Source organism: Pelophylax lessonae (assembly GCF_965119305.1).
Source record: "Pelophylax lessonae genome assembly, chromosome: 4".
In the NCBI taxonomy this organism is placed as follows: domain Eukaryota; kingdom Metazoa; phylum Chordata; class Amphibia; order Anura; family Ranidae; genus Pelophylax; species Pelophylax lessonae.
In genome coordinates, this window is record NC_138771.1 from 656,439,183 (window position 1) to 656,451,682 (window position 12,500).

Consider the following 12,500-nt stretch of genomic DNA (forward strand, 5'->3'; position numbering starts at 1 on the left):
GCCAACGGCCTTTGGAAGAAAATTGCCAAAGCTGAAACCTGACCCTTGATGGTACTCAAGACCAACTTTTGATCAACTCCACGTTGAAGAAAACCAAAGATACGGGCCACTGAGTAAGAGCGAGGGGGAGCCCACAGAGACTCACACCACGCAATATACGACATTCTCGTACAATGATAACTCATCCTGGAAGTCGCTTTCCACGCTTTAAGCAGAGTGGGAATCACTGAAGCAGACAATCCCCTTGAGAGGAAGTCTCCAAGGAGCGTCTGAGACTAGTCTGACCAGGTCAGGGGTGCCAAGGTCGGCGAGGCCAGTCCGGAGCCACGAGAATGACCGGAATGGAATCCCTTCCGCCTTGATCCTGAGAAGAAGTCTTGGCAACAACTTGAGAGGAGGAAAGGCAGACAGCAGCTGATACTGACTCCATGGTGCCACCAGTGCATCTGCCAGTGGGTCCCGGGAGCGGGCCACAAACCTCTGCACTATCCGGTTGATGTGACGCCAACAGAACCACATCTGGAGTGCCCCAACGAAGGCACACCTACGGACGTAGGGACCATTCCCTTGCATCCAAGGCCTGTCAACTGAGGTCATTCGTCGTCAATACCGCAGGGATCTCCACACGGAGAAGCAGATCGGCCAGGAACCCAGGACCGATATACCCTGCTGTCACAACAGCGCCAGGACCGGAGCCAACACCTTAGTGAAGACCCAAGGAGCAAAGGCGAGACCAAAGGGTAACGCCACAAACCGATAGTGATCCTCTCCCCACAGCAAAAACGGAGAACCCGTTGGTGTCCTGCACATAACGGGATGTGAAGGCAGGCATCTGATGTCTATGGAGGCCATGAATCCCCCTGATGTGGGGAAGCCACCCTCGTGTGAACCGATACCATCTTGAATTTTTGATTCGCACAGAACCATCCACGGCCATTAGGTCCAGCCTTGTTGACTGTACTGCCCCATAGAGCACCAGCAAGCGATCCAGGGACAGCCGTACAGTGGAGGAAAACCCTACTGGAGAAACTCGATCTTGCAATTGGACTGCATGACCTCCTGAACCCAGCTGTCTGGGATCCGGGCCAGCCGCAGCAGGTCCATGAACCGGCAAAGACGTCCCTCACCCCATATAGGGCCGAGGACACACCTTCAGGATGAGTGGGCCTTGTCCGAAGGTCTGGAAAAAAAATGATCTTTGTTTGCCAGACCAGGGTCGCTTAGAGCCACCCGCGGAAGTCTTGAAGGACTTTGCCTCCTTCAAGAGGAAGAAAAACTGAGCCGAAAAGGGAGGGACCCCGCCTGCCATGAGGGTCCTTATCCTGGTTAGAGAAAGTAGATTATATGAGAGTCACCCTTGCGCAGGTGACCATGCTAAAACTTCTCAGTATCCTTCATACTGAACTTAGTATATGTTCTGGCCTACAACAGAACCCTTATATGTCATCCAGGGGCAGCGCCAGACAGACGATCCCCCTGAAAAGGGAGATCCGTTAAGCCCCTTTTAGAAGTATGATCCACAGACCAACACTTCAGCCAAGTATACGCCGCATAACCACTGCCGAAACCGACAGGTGACCCAATAAAGAGGCAGTGTCCAGCGCGGCATCGCTTTGTAGAGTGGACAGAGCAAGCTCTTCCTCCATCTCTCTGTTTTAAAAATCCATTATATGGTCCCCAGATAGAAGATGTAGGGGATGTATCAAAATATTAAACTGATAAGAACAGCTACTTCACTTAATCTTAGCCAAAAGGCCTAGAAGCGATGAAAATAGTGCAGCCCTGCACCAGCTGGTCCAACAGTTCCCCAAGGCAGGCGGGACTTGCTCCTCACCAAGTCACGGCGTTGGAACTCCGCCCATCAGGCAGTCTGCATGGCAAGGGCAATCCTAACACTGTTCTCAGTGTGGACCCCGCGAGGGAGTACAGATCACAGGCCACAGCCTCCGCCATCCTATCCCCCAGGTCCTTAAAAAGACGGGGATTCCTCCACTGGAATAACTTTAGTCTTATTCAGCCTGGAGACCGGTGGGTCCACCTTAGGAGGCACACTCCACATCGTTACAAGAGATGCCTCAAAAGGGTAACGTCCAGCAGCCACTTAGACACCCCAGGGGAACGCCTAGGACGGTCCCATTCTTTATGAGCATGCTAGAAAATTAAGCTGCTCCGTACCAGGAACACAGGCGGGCGCCATCTCCTGACAGGACCCCTCTCCGCCGAAGTGGGGCCAAATAGGAACGCTGCGACACAGGCCTAGACCCCGTCGTGTGCGACCTGGCGAGACGTTTAACTCGCGGGGCCAGTCCCCGCCCAGGGGGACTATGTTGCGGCCGACGCAGCGCGGAGCTAAGGTCTGCATGCCAGCTGGGGCGACCACTGGATCTAGATTATCCAGCCCGTCGTCCACATCCATCAAAGTTGCTTGTAGATCTCACAGGAAAAAAAATCCAGAGAAAAAGAAAAAAAAAAACTAATAAAAATCTACATAAAAAAAACAAACAAACATTTATGCCAGGACCAGAGAGCCCAGCAAGGAACGAGGTCCTTACTCCTGACTAGACAGATTAAAACTGACATCCTATGCAGGAAGAGAGAGGGTGTACCACCCTGGGACTGCCCATAGGCGTAGCCAGAACTTTTTTTCTGCCTAGTGTCCTACTCCTGTAGGGGGCAGTATAACTCTACTGATATGCATCAGGAACTGCGTCCATCAATGAACAATTGAGAAATGCATCCCTGTAAATTCCATGCATGTCTTCACACTGGTCCCCTGTGCTTCCATTGTTAAAAATCTTGCTTGCTCCATTTTTGCGCAGAAAAAAAAAAAAAAAAAAAAAAAAAAGGCACCAAAGACACACCTCCCTGTTGAAATGCTTTAAAAATGCACCAAGAATGCATCAATGTCATGTTTTTGATGCAGCTTTTGAGTCACATGACTTATGAAAAGCACCAGTCAAAATCGCATGCGGTTTCAGCGCCATTATATCTATCTATCTATCTATATATATATATTTTTTTTTTTTTTTTTCCAAAAAGGTTTCTTTCTTTTTTTTTTTTTTTATTAGTGAAAAAAAGTTGTGGCAGATGACATTTTGACCTAAATTTATAAGGCTCCGTTCACATGTAGGCATTTTGGGGAGTTTTTCTGCTTTAGGATCAGCTCTCAAAACGCCCAACAAGACAAATCCTATTCATTTCAATGGCCCCTGTTCACATCTGAGCATTTTGACGCTGTGAGCAAAACGTCCAACACTCAAAAAAGTACATAGAGCTTCTTTTTTGGGCAGATTACAGGCGTTTTCCATTGGTCTCTATTCAATCTAAAAACGCCTGCACAAAAAACGCCTGTAAAAACGCCCATAAAAACTCTCCTGTAATAGCAACGCCAAGATGTGAATGTAGCCTAAAGAAATTGGATTTGGATTTGTTTTTTTAACGTTTTAGAACGGAAAGATAATATAAATATATACACACACACAATTTTTTTATCCAATTATATAGCGCAAAAAAATAAAATATAATAAAACCCCAGTGGTGATCAAATACCATCAAAAGAAAGCTCTGTAAAAAAAAAAAAAATTGTATAAAATTTTATTTATGTAAAGCGTTGCATGACAGCGCAATTGCCAGTTAAAGTAGCGCAGTGCTGAATAGCAAAATGTGCCCTGGGTATGAAGGGGGGAAACCATCCGGAGGGCAAGGGGTAAAATGATAGGGACTTCCTAAACAGCTTTATCCTTTCATAAAGATTTTACAGTATATATCCAACACCCCCCACCCACCGGCATGAAACTCACCATTCTGGCCCAAAATTTAGTGTTTCAGCAGCCATGATGTGTTCTTCGGGTACCTGGAATAAGAATAAGACAGTCAACACCTCACCCTAGACAATTACCACCCCCCTCCATCCCAGTATGAAAGGCAAAATAAATCATGACTATTGGGCAGAAAAATACAAGTATGTCTGGGAGGAATTAAAACGAAGGGAAAAACAAAACACCACCACCACACTGTATACCATCCTGTACATTTCCAATGATTTATCACTTTAAAAACTCCCCGAAATCCAGGGAGCTCCTCCTCTGTAAGTGAGCGGCGACCCTGTAGTGACCTGAAAATGCTGCACTAAAATCATAAGCAGTGTTGTCAGCTCTGGGTTTTTTTTTGCTGCACTACAAAAACTCCCATCATCCACTCATTCTAGGAGCTGCTATAGGGATCAGAGAGCAGGCAGTGAAGTCCTTCCCCGTTCCACGGGACGGGAGCCGACCTTCCCCGTTCCACGGGACGGGAGCCGACCTTCCCCGTTCCACGGGACGGGAGCCGACCTTCCCCGTTCCACGGGACGGGAGCCGACCTTCCCCGTTCCACGGGACGGGAGCCGACCTTCCCCGTTCCACGGGACGGGAGCCGACCTTCCCCGTTCCAAGGGACGGGAGCCGACCTTCCCCGTTCCAAGGGACGGAGAGCCGACCTTCCCCGTTCCAAGGGACGGAGAGCCGACCTTCCCCGTTCCAAGGGACGGAGAGCCGACCTTCCCCGTTCCAAGGGACGGAGAGCCGACCTTCCCCGTTCCAAGGGACGGAGAGCCGACCTTCCCCGTTCCAAGGGACGGAGAGCCGACCTTCCCCGTTCCAAGGGACGGAGAGCCGACCTTCCCCGTTCCAAGGGACGGAGAGCCGACCTTCCCCGTTCCACGGGACGGAGAGCCGACCTTCCCCGTTCCACGGGACGGAGAGCCGACCTTCCCCGTCCACGGGACGGAGAGCCGACCTTCGCCGTCCACCGGACGTGCGCCGAACTTCCCCGTCCACGGGACGGGACCGACCTCCCTTTAATGGGGAGAGTGATATCTCTGTTGTCACTACAGAGATGACTGAGAAATCATTCTTCTGCACAAAGGAAAAGTAATCCAAGCTGCTAAAGAGACGCTGGATTACTTTTAAAAAAAAGTACCATCACCGGGCTTTCCTGTGCGACCGACGGCAATCTTCCCCTGAGACACAGTGTTGGGAACGGATGTCGTTCCTACCAATGTGTGATGACAGAACCCGGAAGCAGAGGTTTTTGTCACTACCGGTTTCACCTTTATTTCCTCAGCCGTTGCCAGCTTAGGAAAGCTTCAGATTGAACCCAGTTTGGTCCGAAGAATTTTAAGGGCTGAGGAGATATCTGGGGTCTACTAGACCCTAAATGTCTCAGTTAAGAGGACCGGTCACTGCCTGTTATCACAAGACAGGTTTACATTTCTTGTAATAGCAATAAGTGCCGGATCACGCATATGTGATGTCAGACATCGCATACGATTCGCACCGCACTGCTGTGCAAATCACATGCGATGTCTGTGTGTTGCGAAGTCAGCCATGCAGATTGTATGGCTGAATTTGCATCGCATTCGGATCAAAGTCGCACAGGACCCTTTTTGTGGTCGGCACCAGAAACCGATCACATGGGTGTTCACACCTATAGACAATTGGCACCTTTCGGGGGGGGGGGGGGGGGGGAATCTGGTACCTGTTTTTGACAGGTACCCCTCTCCCCACCTCTGTCGGACCTCACTGTGGCGAGGTTCATCAGAGGTTCGGCCCCCTACTCCTCCCTCTACTTCGTGGCCAATTACCGAGCGCAGCACGCTTCGCGCATGCACAGTATGGACCCGGCCATGAAGCCACAAGGCTCCACTGCCGGGTTCCCTATTCCGGTAACGGCGGCACCCGACAGCCGATGGAAACATCTGCTGCGGTGCTGACATCGCTGGACTCCAGGACAGGTAACTACAGTATGTATAGCGGCTGACTTAATTTTTTTTTTTTGGGGGGGGGGGGGGCACAGAACTCCGCTTTAAGTACCATCCTTTGTCACTTTTCCGCAAGCATGTGCAATTTTCAAGTGTGAAATATTTGGTATCCATTTACTCGCCGTGACATCTTTCATATTTTGCCAAAACATTTGATATAAGAATGTGTTTTTGTGCATTAAAATTAGAGTATTTTCTCAAAAAATAAAGTATTCTTGGGCCTCTACTTAAATATATAAAGTTTTGGGGTTCCAAGTAGTTATCTGGCAGAAACAAAATACTGATTTTTACACATAGGAGAGAAATGTCAGCAGTGACACCGGACTGCAAGGTGTTAAAGTAGAACTATGGGCAAAAACTTTCATTCTGGATAAAGCAAGGGAGGATTATAACCACTAGTGATCTTTTGGTCATATTTTGGTCATCGTATATCGGTAAATATTGGCTGATATTTTTGTACATTAAAATGTTTTTTCTTCTCGACAGGTACTCTTGTCGAGGGATCCAGGGGATCCCCTCCTCTGCACTTAAAAGCATTCAAAAACGCCAAGTTTGGCTGTTTTGAATGCGGTCATTTTTTTTAATCTGGCGCCGAGTACCCGGAAGTGATGTCATGACATCACTTCCGGGTTTTTACATGGAGACCCGATCAGAGCCGAATGTGGCTTTGATCGGGTCTTCTCTTCAACAGCCGTCCTGGCTGGTGGCCCGGGTCCCCCGGTGGGACGGGAGACCCGCGCGAGGGGGTGTTAGGAACATAGGAAGATACTTTGCATCTCTCCATCTCCTGTCTGAGCAATGTTTATAAACAATGTTACTTTATATCTCTATCTGAACAAAGTAACATTGTTTATACACATTGTTCAAATGAGGAGATAGATACAAAGTAACATTGTTTATACACATTGTTCAAATGAGGAGATAGATACAAAGTAACATTGTTTATACACATTGTTCAAATGAGGAGATAGATACAAAGTAACATTGTTTATCAACATTGTTCAGACTTTTGTATCTACTTCGTTTCATTCATTTCCAGATATGCATAGAATTATCAGCTAAAACAATCTGACAAATACATTTTATCAACCAGAATTTCTTATTTAAATCGGTTATCAACCCCTCAGGTACCCAAATCCGCCTTAACCACTTGACCTCCGAAAGATTTACCTCTCTTCCTGACCAGGCCATTTTTTAGGATATAGCACTGCGTTACTTTGACAATTGCACGGTCGTGCAAAGGTGTAAATCATTAAAATGTAGTTTTTTCCCACAGAGCTTTCTTTTGGTGGTATTTGATCACTTCTGCAATTTTTACGCTATTAAGAAAAAAAAAAAAATGCATCACAATATTTTTTACTTTCTGCTATAAAAAAAAAAATCTAATTTCCTCAAAAATTTAGGCCAACGTGTATCCTGCTACATTTTTTTTTTTTTAACAAAAAACAAGGGGGAATTTTTGACTTACCATAAAATCCATTTCTCTGATGTTCATGGACGGACACAGCTCCCGATTCTTCTTAACCATTGGGTTATACTGCCCCCTACAGGAGTAGGACACTAGACAGGAAAAAGCTTGACTACACCCATGGGCAGTCCCAGGGGTATACACCCACACTCCGCTATAGGCAGTTTTTGTTACAAGCAGTGTCAGAAGAAAGCCAACTCCACAGAGGGGTGGGTGCTGTGTCCGTCAATTAACTTCAGAGAAATGGATTTTATGGTAATCAAAAATCCCATTTTGTCATTCGTTCATTGAAGGACACAACTCCTTGAAAACATAACCATTGGGACGTCCCAAAGCAGTGTTAAACATGAGGGGTGGGAAAACCGCAGAAAAAAGTTCCCATGGCCAACCAGGTAACAGAGCTCAACCACAACCATAACCGGAGCTCGCCTGAAAAACCTGCGTCACTGATGCCTGAAGACAGAAGGCCCCGGAGGCACTAAGCGCCCGAGTAGGGTGCGCCTTAACAGGGAAAGGAGGAAGCTGACCCATGACTTAATAGGTCCGAATCACTGTCTGCATGATCCATTTGGAAATGTTCGCAGCAGAAGTAGCCAACCCATTTCGCGGTCCAACCGCGAGTACAAATAGTGAGAGTCTGACTCCCCTAAAAGACTCTGTAGCTGCCGGATACACCCTGATTGCCCGAACCACATACAGGAGTGCAGTGCAATTTCCTTAGGATGTTTAGGCCTGGGACATAGGGAAGGCAACCACAATGTCTTCATTCAAATGGAAATTAGACCTTTGGAAGTAACAACGGACAGGGACGAAGAACCACCTTAGCTCTATAAACAAACAGGTAAGGTGAACAACAAGACAATGCCGCCAGCTCCGACACTAAGCATGCAGATGTAATAGCCACCAAAAAGGCCACCTTCTAGGACAACGTAAGCAGGGGAAAATTCCAATATTTTTGAAGGGCGATTCCAGGATAACTGACAACACCAATTTGAGGACCCACAGCGGTAATGGAGACTGCACTGGAGGAACCAATTGTCGAGCTCCCTGGATAAAGATACACACCAAGGAAAGAAAACCGCCAAGGCCGAAAACCTGGCCCTTGATGGTACTCAAGGCCAGGTGCTGCTCAACACCCCTTGGAGGAAAGCCAAGATCTGAGCCACCGAAAATGAGTGAGTGAGAACCCCAAAAGACACCATGCAAAGTACGTCTTCCAAGTACAATGATAGATCTTCCTAGAGAGATTTTCTAACCTTTAAAAGCGTAGGAATCACAGATTCAGACAAACCTCTATCCTTCAGCACCTGGCTTTCAACAGCCAAGCCGTTAAAACCAGCGACTGTAAAGCAGGATTAAAGATCGGCCCTTGGGACAGCAGATCTTCCCTGAGAGTCAGTCCAAGAGCATTGACGACCAGCCGTACCAGATTGGCGAACCAAGATCGGCGAGCCCAGTCTGCAGCCACTAACTAGAAAGATCGGAATCCCTTGCTGCCTTGATCCTGCACAGGAGTCTTGGCAGAAGTTTGAGAGGGGGAAATGCAAGAATAAGATGATTCTGACACCATGGAGCCACTAATGAGTTTGTGGTGTCGGCCAGAGGATCCCAAGACCATGCCACAAACCTCTGCACCTTCCATGGAATGCATACAGCAGAGAAGACTGAACGATCATTCTGCCCACCTTAGTATGCCAGCTACTTCCCGATCTGCCAGGACACTTCTTGTGCACCCACGGTGATTGACATAGGCCAAGGCCGTAGCATTGTCCAATTGAATTTGTACCGGACACCTATGAAAACGAATTGTCCAATGATCCAGACAAAGATTAATCGCTCAGAGTTCCAGTACATTGATCGGCAGTCTGGACTCCTCCCGAGTCCAGACTCCCTGAGCACAAGCTGTGCAGAGGACGCCTCCCCAACCGGACAGGCTGGCATCCTTGGTGAAAAACTGCCCAGTATAGGGAGAGAAGGTCGAAGTGCCAGAGAACGAAGCCACCTCTAGAGACTGGATTCTTGTCCCGTTTCACCAGAATCTTTTTGCAGAGATCACGTGTGGAACTTTGTAAATGGAACCGCTTCAAAAGGTGGACACCATCAGGCCCACCACCCATTTGCAAGCCCTGAGGGATGACCATCTGCTGGACTACAGAAGCTGAATTGCCTCCTGCAATTTCTGGAGTTTTTCCAGAGGAAGCAACACTCTGGCTGAGGCCAAATCTACCCAGATAGTCCAGTTTTGTGGACGGAACCAGAGCAAACTTCTGAAGGTTCAGAATCCAACCGAACTCCCTCAGAAATCAGAGTAATCTCCAAAGTGTCCAACAGAAAAGTCGGAGACTGGCGCTGCTAGTCGCATTATGAAGTTGCAGTAATTTTTACATATATCACATGCCCTTCAGTGGCCCGGAGCAGCTACAATTATTGCACATTTAAACTCATTTTTCTTTGGCACGAGTGTACTTTTTTAGACAACTATATTTCCAGAAGATTGTCCAGGTACCCCAGTATCGTGATCACCTGCTGACCCAACAATGCTAGCACCAGGGTCAACACTTTGTGAAGACCTGAGGAGTGGAGGCGAGACCAAATATAAAAACGCACCAGACTGATAATGCTCCTCGCCCACGGCAAAGTGGAGGAAGCGCTGGTGACCGGCACACTGTAATGTGAAGGTAGGCATCCTTTATGTTGATAGAAGCAATAAAATCCCCCAGATGTAGGGATGCAAGTACCATGCAGATAGGGCTCCATTCGGAACTTCTGTACCCGCACAAGGCTGTTTAGCGCCTTGAGGTTAAGAACTGGACTTACCTTGCCTTCCCTCTAGGGAACTGTAAATAGTAGGGATGCACCGAAATTTTCGTCGGAAAATGGGCTTATCCCATTTCGGCCGAAAATAGGTGAAAAATGCCTAAATTAATGGCCGCCGTGAGAAAGGAGGAGGGCGCAGCGCAGGTTTGAAAAGTCCCGCCACTGGCCAGCCACCCGCCTCCCTGTGATGACTCCCTACTACTACGATGTGTATGAATGAACTGACCTGACACCGGGCAGAAGGGCGGGCGGGCGGCCGGCCGCTAATAGCTGTAACTATGTGAGCGCTTGACTTCCCTGTCATGCATGCATCTCCGCTGACAGGGAAGAGGGGAGCTGAGGCAGTGGGGGGGAAGCTGAGGCAGTGAGGGGGGGGGGGGAAGCTGAGGCAGTGAGGGGGGGGGGGGAAGCTGAGGCAGTGAGGGGGGGGGGGGAAGCTGAGGCAGTGAGGGGGGGGGGGGGGAAGCTGAGGCAGTGAGGGGGGGGGGAGCTGAGGCAGTGAGGGGGGGGGAGCTGAGGCAGTGAGGGGGGAAGCTGAGGCAGTGAGGGGGGGGGAAGCTGAGGCAGTGAGGGGGGGGGGGGGGAAGCTGAGGCAGTGAGGGGGGGGGGGGAAGCTGAGGCAGTGAGGGGGGGGGGGGGGGGAGCTGAGGCAGTGAGGGGGGGGGGGAAGCTGAGGCAGTGAGGGGGGGGGGGGAAGCTGAGGCAGTGAGGGGGGGGGGGAAGCTGAGGCAGTGAGGGGGGGGGGGAAGCTGAGGCAGTGAGGGGGGGGGGGGAAGCTGAGGCAGTGAGGGGGGGGGGGAAGCTGAGGCAGTGAGGGGGGGGGGAAGCTGAGGCAGTGAGGGGGGGGGGGAAGCTGAGGCAGTGAGGGGGGGGGGGGAAGCTGAGGCAGTGAGGGGGGGGGGGGAAGCTGAGGCAGTGAGGGGGGGGGGAAGCTGAGGCAGTGAGGGGGGGGGAAGCTGAGGCAGTGAGGGGGGGGGGGGAAGCTGAGGCAGTGAGGGGGGGGGGAAGCTGAGGCAGTGAGGGGGGGGGGAAGCTGAGGCAGTGAGGGGGGGGGGAAGCTGAGGCAGTGAGGGGGGGGGGAAGCTGAGGCAGTGAGGGGGGGGGGGGAAGCTGAGGCAGTGAGGGGGGGGGGGAAGCTGAGGCAGTGAGGGGGGGGGGGAGCTGAGGCAGTGAGGGGGGGGGAAGCTGAGGCAGTGAGGGGGGTTGCACTAATGCAGCACAAAGGGGTTGATTAACTGCCACTGGTCGGTCATTAATGCATCAGTGACCAGCAGTGGCAATACATTAACCCCCTCATGCGGCATAATACTAATACCATTGGTAATTAAATTAACCACTTGCCAACCCATCACAGTACATATACTGTGACAGGGTGGCAGCGACAGGTGTACGCTGCCTGTTTTTGGTCTATTTTAAAATTTGGGGGAAAAAGTCATTTTCAGTTTTGGTTTTCGGCCAAGGGCATCCTGCATTTTCGGTTTCGGCCCAGAATTTTTATTTCGGTGCATCCCTAATTAACAGGTTTGGGGAAAAACCCCTGAAAACACTCCGAAGCCGGAACCATCACCCCATGAAGTAAGAAGTCTTGCACTGCCCCAAAGTGACACCGTAAGTGATTTGGGGACAAGTGCAGGTTGGAAGGGAAGAAACCTTTCCAGAGGAAAAGAACGAAACTTTATCTTGTAGCAGGACTGAAGGACTTCGTGGACCCACTTGACCTGTACCAGAGGTCCCCGGATCCAGAAATCAACAAAGACGCCCCCCCCCCCCCCCACCACAGATACGGGTGAGGGCACAGAAGAAGCCTTGTCCGCAGGTCTGGAAAAGTCCCTCATGGCTTGCAAGACCAGGTACTCTTGAAACCTCCGGGGGAGGCCCTGAAGGACTTTTATCCCTTGAGGGACGAAAAAAGGCCTCTTAAGAGTGGAGAATAATGGCCCACGTCTATTAAATGATGTCATCCAAGGAAGCTCCAACCCGGCGATCCCCCATAAAGGGGAGATCAGATAAGGCCTTCTTAGAAGTCTGGTCCGTAGACCAGCATTGTCAGCCAGATAAGACGCCAAAGGACCACTGCTGATACAGACAGCCTAAAATCAAAAAGGAGCCGCATCCAAAGAGGCATCATAGATAAACTGTAGCCCCTGGATCAACTGATCCACCAGCTCCAAAAATGCAGGGGGGGGGAAGCAGTTTCCACTCCAGGTCCCAGCATAAAAGTTAAGTACACTTGTCTGTTTGCAACACCAGGGCAATAGTAAATACCGGCCAGAGCCAAACCAGCCATAGTGAAACATATAGTAGACCAGAGCCTCAGCTCTATCAACCGAATCTTTAAAGCCTAAGGACTCCTCAGCCGGAATTAAATTAGCTTTATTTAACCTAGAAACCAGTGAGTCCACTACAGGTGGAACC

General features: G+C 49.8%; 1 protein-coding gene across 1 annotated transcript in view; it reads right to left on the reverse strand.

The window, feature by feature from the left end:
• Positions 1-12,500, reverse strand: part of GIGYF1 (GRB10 interacting GYF protein 1) — a 102,803-nt gene that overhangs the window by 52,441 nt on the left and 37,862 nt on the right. Inside the window, exon 2 of the mRNA XM_082255246.1 lies at positions 3,801-3,853. Coding sequence (XP_082111372.1) covers positions 3,801-3,835 — 35 coding nt within the window. The 5' untranslated portion in view covers positions 3,836-3,853. The remainder of the gene's footprint in view (positions 1-3,800; positions 3,854-12,500) is intronic.